This window comes from Topomyia yanbarensis, chromosome 2 (genome assembly GCF_030247195.1).
Source record: "Topomyia yanbarensis strain Yona2022 chromosome 2, ASM3024719v1, whole genome shotgun sequence".
Classification (NCBI taxonomy): Eukaryota; Metazoa; Arthropoda; class Insecta; order Diptera; family Culicidae; genus Topomyia; species Topomyia yanbarensis.
The window spans coordinates 453,152,170-453,177,869 of NC_080671.1; the positions used below are offsets into that span (position 1 = coordinate 453,152,170).

The 25,700-nt window shown below is 39.2% G+C and overlaps 1 protein-coding gene across 1 annotated transcript; it reads right to left on the minus strand.

The window, feature by feature from the left end:
• Window positions 1-6,435: 6,435 nt before the first annotated feature.
• On the minus strand, window positions 6,436-25,372 carry LOC131685837 (golgin subfamily A member 1). The gene is made up of 9 exons (XM_058969822.1): window positions 25,106-25,372; window positions 24,224-24,960; window positions 23,747-24,169; window positions 23,594-23,692; window positions 8,154-8,317; window positions 7,936-8,085; window positions 7,758-7,878; window positions 7,329-7,697; window positions 6,436-7,265 (listed from the first exon to the last, which is right to left on the minus strand). The coding sequence occupies exons 2-9, from the start codon at window positions 24,758-24,760 to the stop codon at window positions 7,104-7,106; spliced, it is 2,025 nt and encodes a 674-aa protein (XP_058825805.1). The 5' UTR covers window positions 24,761-24,960; window positions 25,106-25,372; the 3' UTR covers window positions 6,436-7,103.
• Between the last annotated feature and the right edge of the window lie 328 nt (window positions 25,373-25,700).

Sequence of the window (25,700 nt, forward strand, 5' to 3'; positions counted from 1 at the left end):
CATCCAAGCTTTTTGCTAACATTTACCGAGTTTACATTCAAACTAGTTGGGATCGATGGAGTAATTTTTGACGAAGTTATTGAATGTAACAATATAGTTGATTGTGGTTTAGGAGTTTTCAAAAATAAGAATATTGCTTCTGTCCAAATCTTACATCGTGAACGCCTATATAAAAAATAAATGAAAACGATGATCAAAAATTTGTTCCATCTAATGCAGTACGTGTCACTTTTGAAGGATCTGAACTTCCTGACTTTCTGTACGTCAATAACGTTATTTTTAATGTTCGAATTTTCACTCCTAAAGTGATGCATTGCGAACGATGTCAACTCTTTGGTCACACAGAAAAATTTTGCTGGAATAAAATAAAATGTGGGACTTGTAATGATGATCATGGCACATCTTCTTGTAAAATTAGCAAGGAATCGTGTATTTATTGTCATGGCAAACATTCTAGATTAAATGAATGCCCTTCTTATAAAGATTGCCAAACTAAACTCCACCAGAAAACACTAAACAGGAGTGAATATACATATGCTGAATTATTGAAATCTTCCTCATCAATAATTACAACAGAAAATACATTTGATATTCTTGAAGACAACGAAAATATAAATATTTTTTTCTGATTCTCAACCTGGTTGTAGCTACTATCCTCCTCCAATTAAACTAAGAAGAAGCAACTCTCGATATAAATCAAAAGAAAATACTAATATTTCGAGACCTAACATTTATAATCGAAATGAATTTTCTTTTCCTTAAACCAAATTCTGAAATTCCAGGTTTTCAAAAAATTAATACTGAGGAAAAATCTTCCGATTCATCACATAACCCTCAAAATCAATTATTAGTGAAATTATTGAAAGTATTTCCAATTTTTTAGGATTAAGTGATTTTTGGAAAAACTTAATTATAAAATTTTTTCCCTTTATAACATCCTTTCTTAGTAAAAGAAATTCATTTATGCCTCTCCTTGTTCAACTATTATCAAACGTTTAATGGCTGGCAACGTATCAAAAAATAATTTGTAATTTCTCCAATGGAACAGTAGAAGCATCTTACCAAAGATTGATAGACTAAAAGCATCAATTGTAAATAATAATATAGATATATTTTGTATCTGTGAAACTTGGTTAATCGAATCGAACTTTTTTCGTATTCCTAATTTCAATATGTTTAGGAAAGACCGGAATGATTCATATGGTGGTGTTATGATTGGAATTCGTCAAAATCTTGAGTATTGTACTTTAAATCTCCCTACATCTAATTTCATTGAATGTGTGAGCTTATCAATTAAATTAAATAAAATAAAATAGTCCATTTTATCTATCTATATTCCACCAAACGGTAATTTTCCATCTTCTGAATTCAATAGAATAATAGCTAATGTTGCTGAACCATATTTTATTCTTGGCGATTTCAATGCTTATAGTTCTTCCTGGGGATGTGAAAGAGACAATGGTAGAGGTGTTCTTCTTTTGGATATTATTGATGAGTTCAATTTAGCTATATTAAATGATGGCTCACCAACTAGAATTACAGTCCCTTCAGCAACAAATTCAGCTGTTGATGTAACATTATGTTCATGAAACTAGAGTCTAAATTGTTCTTGAAATATAGTTGAAGAATTAAATGCTTGTGACCATTTACCAATTATTATCAATTTTCAATATTCTATTTTATACAATTCTGTAGAATGCATATCAACAGATTTAACTAAAAATATCGATTGGTCAAAATTTTCAAATTTAATATCTACTAGCTAATACCCATCGCGCGTTGCTGCGATTTTCAACGAAATAGGACGAAAACACAATTTGTTCCGAAGCGCCATCTGGCGGGCAGATAATTCCCAACCAATAGCACACAAACACGCTCCAGGACAAACGCCTACTATGTGCAAATTTTTACTGCAATCGGTTGAGCCGTTTGGGAGTCTATAAATCATATACATACAAACATTGACTTTTATATATATAGATAGATAGATAGATAGATAGATATATAGATATGCATAAATTTGATAAATCGTTAGGTACTCTTGATAACTATAAATGGTTTTGCGACACTATACTACAATATAAGATTTTATGGTCACCGCAACATATTTATTTCATGGACTTGTTGACTTTTCTCGGTTTCACCGAGAAAAGTCAACAAGTCCATGAAAAAAACTATACTACAATGTTTACTAAAAGCTCAAACCAAAAAAGCTATGCGCAAAAAATATAAAAAATCCTACATTTTGGTGAGATGCAGAATGTTCCATCCTTCTAGAATCGAAATCTTTGGCTTAAATCCATTTTTATACAATATTTACACTAGAGATATTATGCAAATTATTCCCAATGGCTGTATCTTTTATCAATTTGCTGATGATAAGGTCCTTTCAGTTGTTGGAAAAGATAAATACGCTGTTCAAAATTCCATACAATCAGCCTTAAATAGATAAGAAAAATGGTCTCTAGAGAATGGATCTACTTTTTCGATTTCTAAAACTCAGTATATAATTTTTACTCGTAAAAGATCAATTTGGAATTTTCATCTTGATCTTAATAATCAGGAAATCCTGAAAGTTAATGAATATAAACATTTGGGTAATTGGTTTGATAGTAAACTTACTTGTAAAAACATATTGAATACCTTATTAAAACTTGTAATAGGAGAATTAATATTGGGCTGTCCAGATTCCGCCGAGGCACAGAAAATCTACCGCTGCGCGTCCCCTCACGATAACGCGAACGAAACGCCGTTTTCGATAGCGGAACTCTCACTTGCTCTCTTATCATGTAACAATAAATCCCCAGGGCCAGACAGAATCAAATTTAATTTGTTAAAGAATCTGTCAGACTCTGCCAAGAGACGCTTGCTGAATTTTCTAGAGAGTAACATTGTCCTTCATGACAATGGAGGCAAGTGAACGTCATCACCATCCAAAAACCAGGAAAACCAGCCTCCGACCACAACTCGTATTGACCGATTGCAATGCTGTCCCGTATCCGGATTGCTAAATTCGATAATGTCGTCAAAAGCGCCCAACTGTGCAGCCAATCATAAAAATAACCCTAATGGACCTCCCATAGTCTTAATAAAATTAAATCGCTTCCTCTAGTGTACAGAACGGTATTCCTAGTTTTAAGATGGTTATAAAATTGTTCCCCTTAGTCTAATATTATTAATTGCTCCAATAATCTGTGACACGTCGTGTCACTGTACGTACTGTAATCGCTAACAAAGTTACACACTCTTAGGGTGACCATACGTCCTGGTTTCCTAGGACATGTTCTGGTTTTTCAATGACTGTCCTGATGTCCTGGGAAGTTGAGGAAAACGCTTGATTTGTCCTCCATTTATCCTGTGATCCCAATATATTTTTATTTATTGAGTTTTCATAAAACACTCGAATCTCCCAATTGTACCATGTCTTTTTTAATCTCTCAGTAGTGCCTCATTATTTCTCTTAGCTACTTTCTTTTCTTACATGGAAATTGAAAAGAAAAAAATGCGTTCGTAAGTACGCAGCATATGAATGAGCCGTAGTCCGTTTACTAAGACCGAACCGAACAAATAGAACCGATTCCAGCTGTGGACCAAACTCTGGCCGCTACCAATGTCGGTGAAGCGATGATTACCAGAGCTTCTTCTCGGTTTAAATTGTCTTTCAATCCGGGGCCCGGAGAATTCCCTTTGGTGCACTACACTATACAAGACACTTCGACTTTTCGTGACTCTGCTTCTTCTTGCGTTCTCTTTCTAGTGTCATTTTTTCGTCCTACTTAAAATTCTTTTTAAAAACGAATATGACGAAACAGCAATTACTATCGTGGAATAACTTCATTGAGCGCTCTCTTGAGCTGGTGATTATGGAATCCCTTCAGAATTAATACCAGTACCTTTTTTCATCTCGATCGATCTAAAAATTGCTCTGCTTGTTAACAGTGCATTAAATCAACCGAGCGTTTCTACCTTCAGTCTGCTGTCTACATGTATCGCACCAGTGCTACAAGCAAGCAAAGCAATCGAAAAATGACAGTCGTCCCAGCGTGAACAGTAAAGCACAATTCCTGCCATCGATGCGGTATCGATGGTTTATTTCAAGATGTTTGAAACTCAGTAGCAACATGTGGACAATCTTTGGTACAATGCAGTAGCCGTCTGTTTTAAACACTACCCAATCCGCCCTAGAGTTTGCAAAGTGGAGTTATTTAAGGTGTAAATGCAGCTTAGACTTGCGAAAGTCGTTTTCATTCAATTCATCCACACTCGTAATGCTGTACTGAACTTTGGTCATGCCACACGTCGTTAAGCGTGACAATGTTAGATATACGTTTATATTGACGATGATAAAATTGATGTTCGTCTGCACGATCTTTCCTCGCGTATTACCAATAAATTAATTACAACCATCATGTCGGAAAACATACCGTTAAGTTTGAAACCTGGGGATTTTTTCCAGTTATTTTCAACGGTGTTCGTTAGAATGCGAGTGACAAAACTTATTTCTTCATACTTGAACTTTCAATACGAAATTGAAGGCGTAACCAAATCTGAAATAACGCTGCGCACATATGAGAGACAGTCCCCTGCGTGCCGGTTATGTAACAAGAAGACACACTACGGGAAAGCATGTACAAGAACTTCTAACGAAACAACTTCAACTGCAAGCAGACTGAACACACAGACCACATCAACATCAACTATATTACAAACAATCGGAGTTTCAACTCAGGCAACAACAACAACTGGAACTACAGAACCTACGCACAGTGTGTCTGATCGTTGTGATGCGCTTACTACTTCGCAACCAAGTGCCAGCACCACCGACAATAGAGTAAATAATTTAAAAAACACAGATACACGATCGTGACCCATAGTTCCCACAAACAATAGTAGGTTTTGCAACTATTTCGACGGTAGCTTTCAGATCGAGTGATAATGATTGTCATTGGAGATTGCCATGTCTAGCACAGGGAAGCTACTTGGGACCGTTGATGTTTCTGCTTTCCTTCAATGATGCGTATTGTTTGTAAATCCGAAAAAGTGCTCGGTGATCAAATTCCCATGAAAGACTTTGTGGCAGAGCTCTTCCTCGCAGACCCCCAGAACTTTTTTACTGCCGAAACTCTACCTACCAGACTCGAGAATTTTTTAACTGCCAAAAACCTGTGCGGAAGGCACAATCGATTTAGAAGTGACGGGGGGAAGCAGGCCCTTTCGACTGTCCTGGGATATTACTGCTCTGATATGGTCACCCTACACACTGTTCACTGGTGATCAACAATAATTTACAGTAGTTTACAACCACGCAGAAGAAATTCCAAAAACGCGAGGCGGAAATCTGTTTTCCAGCACACACCTGAAAAAGCAAAACCCCGTTTCCACATCGTTCGCTGGTTTGTTGAAATCATCTCACGCTTCAGACAAGAATGGAAATCATTCTCCTAATCGCAGGCTCCGGGAGGACCCCCAGCATCACTCTCGTTTTTGAAAAGCGGAAGCTTGCTTCTCCCACTCCTCCAAGTGTCCAACGGCCTACGCCCGGTTGTTTGAACTAATTATGCACGAGCAACTGTTGATTTATACATTCCCCCCTCCGTGAGCAGTCCGACAGCGGCAGGGGATGCTTTTTGCTCCGGAGATGTAATTCATTAAACTTGCCGCTTCCCATTTCCTACCGCCCAAAAGTTTATTTACGGGTAACGGAAAATGCTAATTTTGCCGAAGCAGAGGGCTCAAAGAAGCGGTGCTCCCAACCGGAAAGACAACTTTTATCAGGTGTAATACTTCCCATAAGCTAACAAGACATCGAATGCTGACTGATGGACGTCGTTCGTCGATGCTATCCGGTTGGAGTGGGGGTGTTAGTGTGGGAGATGATGTTTTGACATGTAAACAACGGAACAGAAAGTTGAACCGAAGACGAAGAGTTTATCTTCCGTTGTAGATCATCTAAGAACCGAGACTTTGAACTACATTCTTTAGTTGTGAAAAATGGTTTTTTAAATATTTTGAGGAAATGAATTTATATTGTTCCAATTTATAGATTTAAATAACTTGATGTCAATCAATTTAAACATAAACATAATTAATCTAAAAAAAGCACACATCTTAAAATACGAATAGTCCTTAATTTTTAATTTAGTTTATTTGTGAGAGTTTGAAATTTCAGAATAACATCTTGTGGATTTCAGGACAGCGTACGATTCAGTAAAACCGAAACGAACTTGCAGATGCAGATGATGCTGAAATATGACTCCGACAAGACATTAAACTGATAAGTATGACACTGAATGGCTCGAATGCAAGCGTCAGAATAACCGAAGAAACATCCGACTCAGTTGTGACGTTGGACCTAGTTTTGCAAGGCGATGCGCTTTCTAACGGGTTTATTTTATGCAGGGCTCATTTAATAAAAGAAAATCGATACGATAGCAGCAATTGTTTTTATTTCTTCATCAATGCAAAGTATAATTTCGTCAAGATCTCTTCATCACTGCCTACTAGATTACAATTTGTGTATAGTGATTTTCTAAATTCTAGCTTAGCAAATAAGCGAAGTTCATTTTAACTAAAATCACAACAATAACAAGAAAAATTAAACTTTCTTTTAAAACTCATATATTGAAAACAAACAATAAAAAGCTATTCTTTCAAACGATCACAATATGGAATGGCAAACAATATGCTATCAGTTAGTAATGCCCAGTTTCTCGAGCATCAAAATCACCACGGAATTACATAAGTCTTTAGATGTGCCTTTTTCAATTTATATCTATAATAGAAGCTCTAGAGTGAAATAACCTAATACAAAGTAATAACAAAAAGCCACTTACTAACGGAACAATAGAGAGTTTCGTAGTTTGATATAAACTTCTCGATAGTGTGATTATGTACTTTCAACTGTTGATTTGATTGATTTCTGCTGTGTGTTTACTGCAACAAAAGTTTCAATTCGTCTATTTATCTTACTGTTAATGAGATAAAGTGGAAAGCTAGCGTGGTATTTGCACTAAGTCCAAAAATGTCAACAATATTCCATACGTGTGGTAAAGTCTTATTATGGAACAAAATTATCGCTAGGGTTTTATTGGAATAGATTCGTCTTAGCTTGGTGGTATCGTTGATAAGGAGATCTGTGAGTGCTGACCGGGGCGACTTCCGAACCAGCTCTTCTTCCAGGTGATTGTGTCTTGCAGGAGCTTCTCCTCCTCGTACGTCAACTGCAGCAGCGTCGATACAGCTTTGACTAGATGCCGAGCCTCGACCTGTTTTGCAAAGAGAACATATGACTTTTGAGAGAATTTTGCTGAAGACCGATCCGAAAATACCTCCCGACTGGTGAGAAACTTAATTATCACATGCTTCAAGTATCGAAAATTCACTTCATCCATCACGATCGTTCCCCGTACAGGACCCAACCCACTTTTCTGCGTACCATTGTGGTTGGCATGGGGACTACTGCCGCAACTGTTACTACGACTGTGACTAATGGTACCATTCGAATGTTTACTAGTTGGAGTCGTTGTATCCTGTTTTTCCTTCAAATTGATTTGTTCCATCATTCTTTCGGAATGGTTCACGTAATGACCGCCGATGTACGGGATGGCGCTAGTGCTGCCATTGTTATTGTTGCTATTGATCTCTTCTTGGAGTGTTTTCTTCATATCGACTAACCGTTGGTTGAGGATTTTTATTATCTATTCAAGAACATCGACAATAATAAAAAAAGATTTTTAATGTTACTAATTTTAACAAACCTTATTCTTATCTACTAATTCTGCGTGTAAGCTATCTAAGGAAGCCAATTTAGCATTCTGCTCGAGATTCGTGCTCATCAGTTCATCAATCTGCTTGCGCAGCTCGTTCACGGTGTTTAATCTGTAAAAGCAAAATACGTTGAACTAGTTGGTCGAGTTAATTTATTTTCAAAATTACTTTTTATCTAACTCCCTTTGCAATATGGGCAAGCGATCGTGGACCTTCTGTGCCTCCACTCGCTCTTGGTGAAGTTCCTCTCGTAGAATTTCCTCCGCTTGAGAAATTTCAGCATTCTTCATCAGAATAGTGATCTTTTCTTGCTTTTCTCTAAAAATTGAAAACAATTAACGACGTACCATGTAAATTAATATTTAACAGATATGAAATGAACTCACAAATCCAGCTGATTGTTCAGCTCACGAACTGCATCCTCCAGCTGAGCAATTTGCTTCTTGTAGCCACTAACAGACCGGTCGGATCCTTCCAGCGAATCCAGTAGCCGTTGCTCGGTTTCGGTGAGGTTAGACTTGATGCCGTTCAAATCCACCTGCAGCTGATCCTGAATGAAAACGAAGATCATTTAGATATTAATTGGATTTGTCTACTATCGAAAGAGTTCAAAACATTTGAATTTACAACGTTATTTTTTGGATATATTGCTTATTAAAGCATAAGTTTTCCAAACATATAACTAACTGTTGCGTCCGTAAGAACAAAAACGTAGCTAATAACATCAACGTGTGTTTTATTTGCCTTTTTTTATATGTTGTAATAAGGCGAGGGAAAATTTATGATAGCAACCAAAGTGAGGTCCGGCGTGTACTCCACAGTAGTGACGGATGCATACAGTCAATCAACCAGGATGGCAGACACCCCTGCTCAACCGCTGCCATTCGAAAGACTTACAGCATCTCGAACCCTTTGAAATGTTGTTGCATGTAGACCTTTAGTCATATCATATCAGCTGGTTGGTTGGATGATGACAGGAACTAAAGACGAACTAGCTACTGCTTCATTAGATCTCTCACAAAATGGAATTTCACATCCACATGCTTGAGTTAACCGAAATCGTTCGGCATACACTATAGATCTTCAAGTAAACGAATTAGCCACATTTCGTGACACACTCTTGTGCACTTTGTGTTGAACAAAGTTGACTACAGCCAGTGTAATAACATACATGTATTCAGTAGAAAGGCTTCTGCTTAAATACTTGTAGTCATATATCCAGCGGATGCTGTTTGCAATTGATCTAAAGGACATCTCCTTCTAGATCAAATACAAACAAGAAGGTATTTCATTCAAATCTGAAAAGAAAACTTGTCATCAAAATACCAAAGACCGCTTTCAAAATAAACAAGCAATAGTGCTTCTTTTATTTTCGAAAGCTTTTGGACATTGAACATTCGTTCCCAAAAAAATGTGATGCTAAAAAACTAAGTTCACTAACTAGGGTAATATTTCTCTAGCGATTTATGTTGTTCTGCTTTAATCGCATTCACTTGTACTGACATAAATCCAAACCACGTGTTTCTCCTAACTGACATTTGAAAGTGCTCGCTACACTGAAAAACAACAGTTACATATTTATTGAACACTGAGAAATTATCAATTACATAATTCAACACTTTGCGAACAATTCCGCCTCTGCAGATAGCAGAGAAACCGTCTACTGCTTCCTGGTTATCCAACGAACCGCGTTTCCAAACACCACGAAGATACTGATCAAACGTCTATCAAAGTGATTATTGGCCCAATCAGCATCACAATACACTTGCACATCCAGCACACAACTCCTTCTCAGGTACACTAAACCCATAGTTAGAGTTCCTTTCACGTAATGTACAATCCAATGTATCTCGTTTGGATAGCTCTGAAACTGACTCAGATGGTTCGCGGCAGCTGCTGAATCTCTGTTCTATTCCTTTTGGTAACTTCAATATATTTTCCGAAGGGATCGAGATCGGTTTATGTTCATTCATTTCAAATCTTCATTATATTGCTGCTCCCTTTCCACACCTTTGCATCCATCTTCAACCGCTGTTCTTTCGGAACGTTTCATAAAAACGGTTCACCCGAATATTCGACGTTTACTCACATCGAATATGCATCCTATTTATAGCTTACACGTTGTCACTCCTGGATCGATCTCAGTTGTTCGACTACTGTTCAGTGAATAGGCAACGGTTTGAACCGCCTGACCCCAGAATCACTTGTTTATCCCCGAATCCTCAAGCATGGCACGTACTTTCTCTCTCAAGAGTTTCGGTTGAGTCACTCGCTTAACCCATTCTTTTTTGGCGTGTACGAAACAGTTTATTCCACCTGGAAACCTTTCATTTTACAAAATTGATCAAATTGTTTGCTTTTGTACTCACCGCCGTTGTCACAATGTACTCGATTAATCTTACGCTCAAACTTTGCCATTGTCAAGGCCTCGTACATCTGGAAATTCTCAAATTCTTCATCTTTCGATGTGATCATAAACACCTTGGTGAAGTAACTAAAATCGTCAGTAACGTGAACGAAAGAATCTCCAACTGGTGAAACTATGACATCCACTTGCGTTTTGAAATCTGCTACACGTCAGCATCGCTTTGTTTACGTTTTGCTTGTTAGCAAGGAAATTCAAGCTATACAATCCTTTAATGCGCGAACTAGTGGAAACTACAGTCGTGATTCGCTGGTTGGGCACTTTTTAACTGGACTGCTTTTTGGTTGGACCTCCGCTTTTTAATTCGATATCAACATTTGAATAGGGCTAATAAGATTTGTAAACAAACTTTTGTTTTGCTGATTTCCCTTAATTTGTTATCATTTCAACACAGAAAACATTTGAAATTGATTCTACCAAGGGTAAAGATGTTGATTCATGTGCATCTTTGATGAAATTCAACTCGATAGCGGAATAATGAGCGAAATAAGTTTGTTTACAAAAATCTCATTAGCCCTTTTGAAGAATTAATATTGAATTGGACAATTGTCCAATTAAAAAGCATCTGAATGTCAAAATCTCGTGTCAAATTCACTTTGACAAACAAAAATTACATTAATTAGAGATGTGAGCAGATGCATTTTCGGTCCAACTAGCGAATCAAATTCGTTAGTTGGACAGAGGGTGTTGCCCAACCAGCGAATCACGACTGTACTTCCGATTCGCGCAGAATTGAACTTTCCCTTACTCATAGGCAACTTTCATTCCTGCATCATCCTTTCTCATTACCGAAAGCAAATACATCGTAGTTCCGGTACGTACAGCACATCCGTTATTCGATTTACTATTCAACCACTGCTCATTTATCGTGATCGCTATTTCAATGGGAGGATCTAGCATTTTCAAACCATTAAACAATGAATCACCAGGTGATCAGAACATCCAGAGTCTACGAACCATTGCAATTTGTGGAGCCTACAAAACACACACCACTTCGTTCTGTAAGGTGTGCATTTGAATTGTTTCTGTTTTCCTCCTTAGCTTATGTCCCTCATGTTTGCAACCGAAGCACTTTATTTTTCTTGTCCTCGTGAATATAAATACCGTTTTGAATATATCTATCCTATCTGATGGATGGATCGTAGCAATCGTCGACGCAAGAGGTGCAAATTTTTCACTGTCAATTGTATCGGGATCACATTTCGCGAATAATTTAAAAAATAGTGAATCAAAATGTTAAGTGTATTGTGTATGAGCGAATTTGATTAATTTTGCTGCGGTTTGAATGTGAGAATAAATTAAAATTCGGGTTAGGCGCGCAGAAAGCTCTGTAGTACCGAATCCGAAAATATGTTAAAGTTGGCGGACAAAATGTAGGACCTGGGTGTTGTAAATTCCCAAGGAACGAACTTGTTTTATGGTTTCCGGTTTCTATATTCCTACAATGATGGAGTCGAATGTCAAATCCGATCAACAAAGAACGAGTGTTGACCGGCAGTATGAGCCCGCCCCGCAACGTCCATCGGCAGCAGAGGCGACACTCCTCGTACATCCTGATCATCGCTGCCAGGAACTAAATATCTATCCAAGTGTGATTGTCAGTTTCATTTTGCTCCAGTAGATTTTCTGCCAGTGTTACCCCGGCACAGTTGGATGTCGCATTTATATCCGGTGAGCTCGTTCTGATTATCTTAACCTTATCTGCTAGTTTGCATATCAATAATATTTATTCATTGAACTGTTTTTTTTTTATTTATTTATATTTATAGCGTAGATACCGTCATTAACGTAGCGTGATCTTCATTATTAATTTGCTGTTATAGATTGAAGCTGAGTCGTATGCCATTTGTCTGTCTGTGGCGTTCTGGTCGAGCGCGAGAAATATCAATGCCTCATTCGAGAGGGTTTCGAAGGAATTTTCCTAGATTTCAATGCTCTCAACAAGTCCTGTGCTCGATTGGGGCGATATGGACAGGGGATTGCGGTGTCTAGTCTTTTGCGGAAGATTTGGTGTCCTCATTCGGGATCATTGGCTGACATGAAAGCTGCTTTGATTTGTATATTACACTTTTCTTGGCAGTTTTGCTTCAGTGTAAAGAAGTATTTATAGAGGATATCGAGGATTCTGTTTTCACGATCCTGTATTGCTTGTCGCTTGATGATGTATCTAATTGCATTAGACTCTTTATGTTTTATGTTTCATTTCAGAGAGCGAGTAAAGGCGCTATAACCTAGGCGCATTAGCCAGGACAGGTCTAAATACCTCTGTCCCATCCCAGGAAGGAAGACTAAAGGAGTGACATTAACCCTCTTAGCAAAGTCACTTCCACCGATTTATCAAACCCCCATCAAATTGAAACGGTTGTGTACGGTTGTCCACGTTTCTTTCTTATTCAAGTTTCAAAATAATCCGTTGATTAAATTATTCATTAAATGAATAATGTGATTGCCGTATAATTTTGAATCATCTTTATTCTGTACGCAGCACAGTTGGCCTGGCCGCTTTAATGCTCGTGTCATATTCAATATGTGCTACAAAGATTAATAATGACAAGAAAAATTGTGGGCGATCGTCTGCAATTTTCCAGGATCCCTACATGGCTGTGTATGTGTAGACTAGACTAGACTAGAAGCACTTTATTTTTCTTGTCCTCGTCTGCTTCTTTGACTTTGATCGTGAGCATCTGGCGCTAGCAATACTATGCCGCTCAAAAACAAATATCTTTCGCAGCCTGCTTCTCCTAGATGTATTTCATTTTATTTATTTTTTTTTCTTCATTTTATTTGCGATCTAATTTTCTTCTCGTTTTTCTAGTCAAAGAAAGGTTCTCTCTAACATTTCTTCGCCGTCGCCAGCCATATTTCGGTCCTCCAAGAGTGTGAGCATGCGAAACTTCCATGCTACAAGATCCGTTCCGTCGGAAGGCGACAAAAAGACACGCTCGGATCTTTCCACTTCCATAGCTAATTCCGTTTCACTACACTTTGCTGAACCCACAACTTAAAATGGGGTTTCGGTATAGCACGGAAATTCATCTTCTTCCTCTTCTTCGCTTCTGTTTGGCTTGTTTGTGAAACAAAGCCCAAAATGGCACAGCATATAAAGCTATATTGCCAGTTAATTTTCGTTTATAGTCCAATGGACTTTACTTTTTGTGACTAACCGACGATAAACTCGCAGCGCCACAAAATTGGTCCACCACAGTAGAGATGGTCGGGTTCGGGTTTTTGGACCCGAAACCCTGACCCGACCCGAACCCGACGGGTTTCGGGTCGGGTTCGGGTTCTGTAAATTTAAGCTTCTCGGATTCGGGTCGGGTTTTCAAATTAGAAATTCTCGGGTTCGGGTCGGGTCCGGGTTTTTGAAATTTTGGACTTTCGGGCTCGGGTCGGGTTCGTGTTTTTCAAATTACAAATTATCGGGGTCGGGTCGGGTTCGGGTTTTGAACAAAACAACCGATCCATTTCATGACATTGTTTGCGTCTATACACAAAACGCAGTCTTTTTTTAGTAGTGAATTATACTTCGTAACACGAATGGATGACACATATAACCGCACTAAATGTTAGCACCTCTGAATCGCTAGAATTTGTCGTATTTTCTGGTGCTCAAATATTGTATTTTTTCAATCTTGCATAAAATTTCGTCTCTGCAGATTGTCAAACTGCCTGAATTATTTAATTTTTTAAACGAACATTCATGAAAGAGCATTCAACAATACGTGTTTCACATCTAAAATCTCTTTGCGATTTATTTTTCATGATAATTAGTAATAACAAGTCAACAGGAATTTATCGGAAAATATCGGTTCAACTTTCTATAATGGAATATAAATTTCGACAGTTACTTTAAAACCGATACTTAGGCCGCGGCGATTTTTTCTCTACGTAAACGGTTTTGTGGGGTACATTCGTACCCCAGAACTAAAATCGCTCTAGTATGTCTAATTTTTATTAAATTTATAATTAAATTGGATAGTTTTATTCTAAATCATTCGTAAAGTAACCTGTTTAAAAATATTCGTGTTTTGACTATTTAATTAAGATACCGGTCCAAACGCATTTTCAATTACTTTGCTCTAGTGCTTTGTTATACCAAATAACAGATACTATTATTCGGCAGAGTTGGAACTTATACAATTTTACACAACTCGATATCGATATTTTGCTTTAAAAAAAAGATAAAAATTTTTTTTTTTGAATTATGTACACATGACAAAACACTAACGCAAACTGTTTTGTGGAATACATTTGTACCCCAAACAAATTTTAAGCGAGCACTGTTAAATTGGTCAAATGAAACAAACAGGTTGTACCTGCCTTCACGGAAGTTTAATAATCAAATTGGTTTATGATAAAGATTGCTTGAAAATAAAATAAACTGTAACGGAAAAATAAGGATTTGAACTCATAAATTTGGTGGTACTTTGGTGTCATTATGGCGGCTCAAATTTAAAAAGGGCACTTTTTTTAAAAGCAGATAGTTTAGGCCAAATTTATTTACTAGAGACTGTCTTTGTTCCATCAGACCTAAACCTAGCTTCACTTCCGCCAGGTTTCGTTGTTCATGACACTCATAGGGTGATGGGATAATAGCACCACTATCAAATCAGTGGTACATATATGAAACAAGCACTTTCTGTCAGATTGTTCCCGGGCTGAGCTGTTGCATGATCCGGATTCCTTCATGAAAATACATGAATTTCCACAAACTTAACGAATTGATCGCAAAAATTTTGTGTGTTCTGTTGAAGCCATTAACGATACAGGTTTAACCGTTCCAACCAGTAACGTGGGTGACGTCATGTAAACTGTCGAATACGAATTGCTAATTGCCATAGCTTAATTTAGTACTTGTAATAAATTATACGAAACTGCCTTGCAGGAATGGTTTCTGATAAAAAATCAGAAATTTTGGTTAAGTACGACGGGCAAGGTTGTTGGAAACTGTGACCATTAAGCTTTCTGTTTCCCCATGAGTAAGCCGCCGATTTAACTTAATTTCCGGTTAAGATATCAACGATTTATATGTTTCTCAGAACGTTACAAATTTGACGTTCAATAATAGTAAATATAAATGCGGATTCTACTCGGCAGTGATTTGTTTTGTCGTATACAGATATAACTCAATGCGTATGGTGCTACTTCAGGTTCGAGTGTTTATTAGACTGCCCAGAAAAATAATGAATTTTTGAAAACTCAATCGGCCCACCCCTGAGTCGATTCCTAGTCCCACCAGGAGTACTTGCTCCAAATTTGAAGCAAATCGGACAAGTCTAGCTACCGGACCAAGGTGCTTGAAGTTTGTATGGGATTTTTCGACAATTTACATGGAGAAAACCCTCTTGCTCACATTTTCGCCGCTAGGTGGCACTGTATACATCAAATTATCACCAAAAGTGAAACTTAAGAAGATAATTTTATTATCTACAACTTTGTTGAAGACTGCAAAGCGATCCGACTCCAATAGGAAAAGTTATTAAACTTTTAACGAAGTGATGTCTGAGTCAGTTTTGCATGGGGCCTAGCAGTGCATGATAGTGTATCAGTACTAGGTTCTAACAAACTAAACATTTGTGTGGATTAGTGGTTAGATTTAGCTGAATAGTATGTTCGGAAGAATTGTAGTACATAATACGAGTTATGTTTTGGTTAGAAAATTGTAGTTCCACATCTGACCGCATAGATGGCGCCAACACTAACTTTTCAACGGAGAGAGATAGAAATTAGGTGTCTTCTACAAAGTTGTAGAACAAGAATATTGCAGTAATTCTCCCAAACATCTCAATATTCTATCTCTCTCCGTTGAAAAGTTAGCGTTGGCGCCATCTATGCGGTCAGATGTGGAACTACAATTTTCTAACCAAAACATAACTCGTATTATGTACTACAATTCTTCCGAACATGCTATTCAGCTAAATCTAACCATTAATCCACAAAAATGTTTAGTTTGTTAGAACCTAGTACTGATACACTATCATGCACTGCTAGGCCCCATGCAAAACTGACTCAGACATCACTTCGTTAAAAGTTTAATAACTTTTCCTATTGGAGTCGGATCGCTTTGCAGTCTTCAACAAAGTTGTAGATAATAAAATTATCTTCTTAAGTTTCACTTTTGGTGATAATTTGATGTATACAGTGCCACCTAGCGGCGAAAATGTGAGCAAGAGGGTTTTCTCCATGTAAATTGTCGAAAAATCCCATACAAACTTCAAGCACCTTGGTCCGGTAGCTAGACTTGTCCGATTTGCTTCAAATTTGGAGCAAGTACTCCTGGTGGGACTAGGAATCGACTCAGGGGTGGGCCGATGGGGGTCATTTTTTTTCTGTCACTCTAGTGTTTATACTATTCTTAGATGATTCAAGGGTCATCTCGGGTGCGTAGAATTAAAAAGCTTCGAGATCTTTGGTTGATTCTCCGTATTAGCAAGTTGGATTCGGATCGGGCTTCTCATATTTTAAATTTTCGGGTTCGGGTTTTCAAATTTCAAAATTCTCGGGTCGGGTCGGGTTCGGGTCTCACAAAATTTTCATTCTCGGGTACGGGTCGGTTTCGGGTTTTTATGTTTTAAAATGTTCGGGCTCGGGTCGGGTTCGGGTTTTTCAAATTTTATAATTTCGGGCTCGGGTCGGGTTCGGATTTTTAAATTTTCATGCGCTTGGGTTCGAATCGGGTTCGGGTTCGTAAAAATTGAAACCCGACCATCTCTACACCACAGCACGAGTAATTCGCCCAATCAAGGTGAAAAAAGCGAATTATCTAGCACTCGGTGAAAATCAACATGTCGACACGTTGAAATTTTCACCGGAAGTCCGGAAATTCATAAAGAAAGAACTCGGTCAATAACATAAACACGTGTTTTATTTGCTTTACTTTTTGATAGTTTTAATGAGACGAGGGAAAATTTACGACAGATAACACAGTGAAGCCTAGCATGTGGGGGCAAGATGAAGAAAAATCTAAGGTGGGAACATTTGACATATTTGAGTGTATTCGTTTTATGCTTGTAAAATTAAGCATGGCGTCCGGGGCCCTTGAAGTAAACATAAACATCCGACCGAGCATCCTGACTTCTTTAGCGAACGATGAAAACAGAAGAAATGGCCGATCTTCCAATTCGAACACTTAGGGACAATTTTTATCTAGAAACTACCGATAAAAACTAATTATAACCGAACCGAAAAAAAACTTCTAGCAACAGAAAAGCCCACTACGTCAGTTGTTTTGGCTTTTCTTCTTCATTTTCTTCTTCATATCCCACTTTGTCAATTGCGTAAGTGCGAGTGCAGCGGGTGTTCATCTGTTACATTCGAACTCACGTAACTGCCATGTAAACAAACCACCGAGAATTGTCAAACTAAGTCCATCCGGTTCATTTTGTGGGATTATGTCGGTTGATGTAAAACCTAATAGTCTAAGGCAACATTTCCAATCCACACAAGCCATAGCACTGTCATAGTTGACATATGAGCGCTCGACATCATTCTCATCATATGCAGCATCACACGCACTGAATTATTACAGAAACAGTGGCAGTGAGGAAAGTTTTGTGAAATATTCGGAAATGTTCCCATTCGTGTTGCGCGACTTGCCGAATTGGTAATGCAACCGGCGCTCTATACGCGAAGACAAAGAACCAGAAAAAACTACGCTCAAGCTTAGAGAATATTGACGGCGTTATGCGAGCGCAAACGAATAATTCCAGTAGTGATTCGCTGGTTGGGCCACAGCACAGCCTCTGTCCAACTGACGAATTTGATTCGCTAGTTGGACCGACTGACAAATGTCAAAAACTTTCTAAAGAAGACGTTAGTAGTGTGAAAGAATAATAGATAGACTGTCAAAGTAAATTTGAAATGAGATTTTGGCGTTCAGATGCTTTTTAGTTGGACACTGGTCCAACTGGCGGGGGTCCAACTAAAAAGCGGTTCAGTTAGAGTGTCCAACCAGCGAATCACGACTGTATTGGATCCCAGATCCACGGATTTTTGGGTTTGAAGAAGATGACGTCCGAATCTCACAACGAGCTGCGATATCTTCTAGACGAATGTACAAAACATGTGAAAACTTTAGAGCACCAGAAAAACGGGATGACTGGTATGTCTAAACTGATTGTGGTCTATTCTGATTGCAGTTGGAAACGGGAAACTCCAACTAGTGACAATCATATTTTCTGTGCTTCTAAACAATGAAATCAAAGCGCAAAGTCCCTCTAAACAAGGTCCTAGCATGCGTCAAAACTGTTAGTGGTAGTGAACAGAGGCAGCCTATAAAACCTGGGTATTGATGACGTAGACGCTACCATTCGCCCATAGAAACTGTCACACATACGATCGTAGAGGCAGTTTTCGTTTTGACGTATGCTAGGACCTTCATATATAAGGACTTTGATCAAAGCGCACTGCTTCCGACGTCATGGATTAGCACTAAACAAGAGAAAATACGATTGTCACTGGTTAGATCTCCCAGGTTTCAACTGTAACGTTAATGTCTGTCGACAGCGGCATTCGATAAATCAACCTGTTAGAAATTAGTCTGCCATGAGAATTTTAAAAAAAAATATAGCTAAGATTTAATTTATAGCATACTTGATCGCAGGAGAAGTTTTCTGGACAGAGTAAGATTTTGTTCACTATAAATTGTACACAAGGTTGTATCGGAAGTAAAATATAGTTTATATGCCGAACCAGTCGTTTTTCCTCATTTGCCAAAAGAGGCACCGTACTAAGCAGAGCTATCTCTGGTGCTGTCGCCAATACTGGACATAGTCCCTGTTGCTGTCGCTAACAAAACCAGAAAACATGGAGAGCAGCCCCTCAAACCTGGAGAGCTTCCGGGATTCCAACAATGGAATTTCTGAAGTCAAGTTTTGGACAGAACCGAAACCACAACCGAAGTTCGCTAGCCAGTGGGCATATACTGCGACGCCGAACCAGCAGACGAACAAAAAATGTGTTTTTATGATGAACTATCAGCACAACAAGTTGAACACAGCGAAAGGAAGGAAAGAGTAAGAGCAGCAGGAGTTTACTTCAACTGCCTCAGAAAGCTTCATCGTTCAAATAATTGTATATCATCCAAAAACTGTCGTAAGTAAATGCCAGGGCAGCACAATACGTACGAAAGACGGTAGAGAAGGAAAAATCCAAATCATCTAGCCAGAAGGGGACTCCTTCCCCACATCAAACTGATTGAGCAATCGGTATAAACTATGTGCTCATGTCATCATATTCATTTCCGAGAGTGGAGTTTTTGGAAACCGCAGTCGTCTTGGCGAAAGACAGAAATGACCAAACACATCATTGCCGCGTTCTGTTGGACAGAAACCAATCGCTGGGATAAACAATTTGAAGACATTCACACGCGGCAAGATCGAGGTGAGCCTGCTTTACCGTTGCAGCGATTTCCGAGCAAAGTTGGAATGCTTGGAAACATCGACATCACGGGTCGGAATATTTCTCCAGGTATTCAGCTTGCCGATCCAATGTAGTGATAGATTCGGATGCATCCTAAGAACGCCCTTTGCCAAAGAATCTTCCGGAGAGATCCTCTGACTGATCATTTGTAGATTTGTAACTCGCGTATGGCTACTACTCAGCAAATGTGCGACTCCCTGTCCCAATGTCTCAGGGTCGGCATACGCTCGTGGCTAATCGCGGTCAAGAAAACACCTGGTAAGTATCCTCAAACACCTCTTTTATTAAACTCTCTCGACACTTTTTATTCCTTCCTTTCCCACTTCATTACAGGCTACCTCCTACATTAGCACTTCTCTTTCTTCTCTTCTTCGGGGCCCCTTCTTCATTCCAACTCAATGTCCTTCCACTCCATCACCAATACCGCTGTTTTCCGTCCTCCGACTCCTCAACTCCACAGGGCTCTAAGCGGTCCTCGAGTATGTTGACGGACTCGAGCTTCGACGAGGGGTTCGTTTCGTCGGTTATGCCCGGTTTCTGGCGTAGTTAATCGACGACCGGACACGGTGGGGCTTCACTAGGTCTCAAAGGTTTGATAATGTAAACCACGGCTTCGAATTACAAACCACGGGGCCTGGAAGTCTGGATTCTCCGGCGAACTATCCACTTCCTTATTTCCGCTTTTGCGCACTTCCCTCTTTTTTGATTTTATACACAGCTTCCTTTGTCTTCACTTTACTCTCAATCTTTTGGCTTTGAAAATTCCACCTTTCCTTGTCGATGGTTGCCGTACAATTGAACTCCAGTTTTGGCGGTTATTGACCTTAAACCCTCGACCGTTGACCCTTTGGTTCGCCAATGAATTTCGCCAACATCCTCAATTATCGCCACCCCCAATGGCCGGATATTTGCTGAATCCGGCACCTGGCGGTACTGGAACCTGTGGTACACTGGTTACAGATTCTAGCACGGTCACTTATGGATGTCTACCAGATCAAATTCAAGCAACACGATACTTAGTGCAACTAACTACGAAGGTGAAGAATTTCTACTTCCCGTAACAAAGGTTTGCTACGTCTAGGAATCCACCCGAGAAGCCTTGTGACTATAACAAAAGTAGCAGGGGATCCAAATACATACCGAGCACTTGAGCCAAGAAAATTTCAGAAATAGTCTCAGCTCACAGGCGGTCAAAGGTGGACGTCATCTCCTATCCAACCCTGAATATAATACAGAACTCCTGACACCAAGCAAGTAGAAATAGCTAGACTTCTAGAAGAGCTGAAGACTTAGGTCCTTCATAATATTCCCAAAGATGATTGCTTTTCCATCCCTTACTAATGAGAACCCAAGATCCTTAAAGCTACGATCGACCACATAATGAATTGCCGAGCATAACCCAATGCAGAACGCTTCATTGAGAACAAAAAGTGTTTCTCGAAAACCCGACAATGGAGTATGCAAATAAGTGGACAATCCCTTCATGTCATCCCTGCGCAAGGTACTACGTGTGCTCGAAAACTCCCAATAACGTACACTTCAGAAAGCCTTCTACAGAAGCAGAGAAAAGTTAACGTCCACCGCAGTGGCGTAGCCAGAAATTTGGTTTGGAGGGGGTTTTTGACGAAAATCGTTGATTTTTCAAAAATGTTGGCAGGTCTATTGATGAGATTTAATCAGTAGGCCGCGATCGACTGGGTACTACCGTGTTCTGCAGTAATAGCGAAATGGGATGGTGTGAGCGGGCATGGGCGCCAAAACCCTACCGTAGGCAGAACTAAATACCTGTCGCAGGTGTCAGTTATATTGGGTGGCGCACTACGAGACATGTTAGGTCAAGTTCAAAGAGTGGCCCAAAAACACCACTTTACTAACAATCAAGGAGAAAAGGATGAGCTGAAAACTCGCAATTTCGAATCCGTAGCATTGGAGGAGCATTGCTAGATAGGGTAGAAGGTGTGGAAATGCGGAGATCGAGCGACGGCACAAGAGCTGGGCAAAGTGCGCCAACGCGTGATCAAGTGGCAGGTGATCAGCGAAAGAATGTGTGTAGTATGGATCAATGGCCATTTTTTCGACTAGTGCATTATCAATGTGCACTGACCTCACGAAGCCGAGAAAGATGAAACCGTTAGTAAGGGAATTCGTTGTGCAATATGGCCTATAATGCACAAATACGGGTTCATTTCTTCATCCAAGCTATTTGCAACAACATTCTTGAAAACTTTTCTGAAGACACTAAGTCTCGAACTAAATTTGATAGGAATTAGTAATGCATCCAACTGGAAAAATTAATCAACAAAATTATGCTGCTAAATACTATACCTCTAAAAACTGATGGTTTCCAAATTATGGAATATTGGCGCCATTCAATTCGATACCCAAATGTACATCATAAATAGCGAAAAACGTGACAAATTTTCAATTTTTAATTACCAATCTTAGCTAGTGGCACTTTAAAAGTGATAACCCAAAAAATCAAATGCACATAAAAACCGATTCTGACCTGATAGAGACAAGCGTAAAACGCCATTTTTCATCAATTTCTAAGTAGGCGTTTTCGTTGAGCTATTTTGCTTGATATTTACACGATTTATCAACTAGAGGATCCTCACTAAAATATTAGTTACAAGATCCCATTCTCACAATTTACAAAAAGTCCCCATAACGTATAAAACATTAGATTCTCAATGTAATGAACAGATAACAAACTTCCAAAATTAGTATTTGAATATTTAAATAAACTAGTCAGCATCAAACATTTTTTTCTTCAATTTAAATGTTTGGGTTTGGAAGGGGTTTTAACCCCCAAAACCCCCCCTTGGCTACGCCACTGGTCCACCGGAAGCAAAGAGCAGACAACGTGCTCGACCTCAACACTGTTAGTTACATTACAGGGGCCCTATTCTCACAGTCACGTCACTTGGTGACCAGAAGGAAATTTTCTTCTAGTCACTAGGTGACGTGACTGTGAGAATATGACCCCAGAATATACTCAAACAAGCATCAACAACAACAAAATATTGAATTTGTAAATCAGGTTGTTTACCTTATCTCCCTATTTTTAACAGGTGTGTTTTATTTCGGCCCCTACTGTAATCCTACTTCGAATGAAATATTGCACTTAAACTGTCAAACGAAATATTTCAATCCATCATCGCATCTGTTGCGAAACACAAACAAAAACTCGCGCATACTTATTTAAATGGTCCGATATGAAAATAACAGCCTCTGTTTACTTTCTCTTTCGATTATTAGGGTGCCACTATTAATATATCCAATAATTTTCCATTGCATACCAGAATATGATTACGACGATCATATTTCGCGAAGAGTTAAGACAGTCAGTATAACTACTACCGAGTTATTAGCGAAAGAGAAAGTTAACAAAGAGAGGCACACAGTACCATTTCAATAAGTTTGCCAAAACATATCAACATGCTGCTTCAATCATGCGTTTTTTTTTCAAATGATTTATAAAAGCGAAAGTAGAGAAGTTGCGAACCAAAGAGTGCAGCAAAAAGGGAAACAATAATAAAACGAACTCATAAAACGTAAAACATTACTTTATTTGTGTTGTACTTTTAGTTGTTTGGTAACATGAAACATAGACTAGACATCTCAAATACCATATGAATAGGAAACTACTGTTAGCAACCCGTAAATTCTGTCTTATAAGGAACTTTATATGTTCACCCAACTCCTTGGTTAGGTTTGACTCAAAACCTATGTAACCAAAACACCCAACACAAAAAAGCCACTGCACTTGATAAGCCACACAGCCGAAATGTGCTGCGAACCAGAACACACCATTCTACTGATAAGGTAAATTAAGCGTTAACCTGACTCGTTTGTATAGTTACGAGGCTACCTGTACATGTTAGTTTTTCATGTGTGATTTTCCCTGTAGGTGCATGGCTGTGTCTGTTTGTGTTGTGTGTAGCGATAAGGTTACTTTCAAAATCACTTGCGTTTACTTACGAGTTTATTGCTCATAAACGTCACTTCCTCCTCGTGCTGTTCGCGAGCATCCCGAAGTGCAGAGTTCAACTCGTCAATTTCCTCATTCATCAGCTTTATCTAAAATGTAGGCAAGAGTTATTGACCCGCCAATCAGATTCTCAGTAAAGATACCTTATTATCTCTCTGGGCTACTTCATCGCGGGTCTTTTCGAGCTCAATCTCCAAGCGTTTCGCCTTATCGATAAGATCATCCTTTAGCTTGAGAGCTTTGTGCTTTTCGGTGGTCTCCTCCGCCACCTGACGGGACAGCCTATTCACCTGTGTTTCGAGGGTCAGGTTCTGAATACTCCAGCTGCTTTTGATATCTGACAACTGCACGTGTGCCTCCTCCAGGCCCTGTTCAAGCATTTTTCGTTCCTGTAGCAATGATTGCACTTTTTCATCTGTATCACCCGAGGTCAGAGAAGCACGACTCTCTTCTAGTACCTGTATGCGACTCTTAAGGTGTCGATTTTCCTCATTGACGGCTGCCAGCTTCGATAAAAGATTATTTTTCTCAATCGATGACGAATGCCGTAAGTTTTCGAGATCATCCTAAAAAAGAAATAATTAAACCAAATGTTAGGACCCGCCTTCCTTGAAAATTACCTGCAAATCTTCAATCATCGGTTCGATTTCCCGCAGACGACTGAGCTCGTTCTTGAGACTGTCAACCTGCTGCTCTGCCGCCTTCTGGTACGATATTCGATCGACCGCTTCCTGCTCTCTAAACAGAAGCATGCTTCTCAACTTTGAAATATCCTGTTGCTGAAGGTTCTGTATCTTGTCCTGTTCCTCGCAGAGTAAATCCTTCTGCACCTGAGCTACCTTAAGCGATTCCTCCAGCAACCGATTAGCATTCTCGAGACGTACTTTCTCTTCCTCCAGCAAACGTTTCTGCTCTCGAATTTCATTGAACTGACAGGCCAATTCCTGGAGCTGAATCCGTGTGGCACTAAGTTCGGCTTCCTGCTGCTCGAACAAGCTCAACTCATCCATCGACGTCATACTGGTGAAGGACTCGGGCCTGCTCCGGTGGTATCGCTGGGTAGCCCCGGACGAACCGGCCTGGGAACCTCTCGAAGGTAGTGATGTAACATCGCTTCCGGTTTCCTCCTTGATCTTGTTTTTCAACGAAGCGAACATTGTCGCTTACCTGCCCAGCCACTCAAATCAATATTGAATTGCTCAATTGAGCCTAAATTTGCTGCCACCGCGTTCGATCGATCGACGACGATTGCAAAACATGTTCAACACATCGAAGCCAGCCTTTAGCGGATGAAAGCGTGTATTGTTGCACAGCAGCTGCAAATGTTTGCCCTTCTCCGCTATGGCAAGGCACAATTCTTTATCAGACAGAACGAAATTTGCTGTTACTCAAAACAATAGAACCATTATAAACTCGCACTTGTGATAAGAAGTCGGTTGTTTCTGTTCGTGGTTCGTCTTTTTTTGGTTCAATGAAAACAGGTAATGGAAATGTGTACCTACACATCAACTCGTCCAGTGTAAGGTGATTGTCTGATGGCACACAAATTGAAACTTATTGCACAGCACGGTTGCTACTTTGAGATCTGTGGACTAGCAAACAAAAGGAACTAAGATATTTACCAGTCTAAATTAAGTTGGCTACAAAGGAAAAATATGACACAAAACGATCTGATCTGTAATATTTTGTCGTTTTTTTCCAGCTGAAAAGTGGATTCCTAACACTCGACAAGATTCCAGACTGACGTTCAACATTTGACGTTTGGATGACTAATGTGAAATATTTCATCTAGTGAACTCGCGATGAATTTTATGTTTTATGCTAAGAGAAGAGACGACAACAGGCTTCTTGCTCTTCTTAATTTTATCTACCAGGCCCTGTCGTAATTCCAAAGACAACAAGCATCCATCGTTGCCAGATTCCATTTGCATGTTTTTCGCAATTGCTGAAAATAATTGTACCTCAAATATCGACTCTCTGTCAAGAATTCATAATACAAGCTGCATTTAAAAAATGAATTTTATGTTTATTCGCGTCTCTCTTAACAATACACATAGTTATACCGTCATTCAGGGTATTTATTCAATTTGCGTGAAA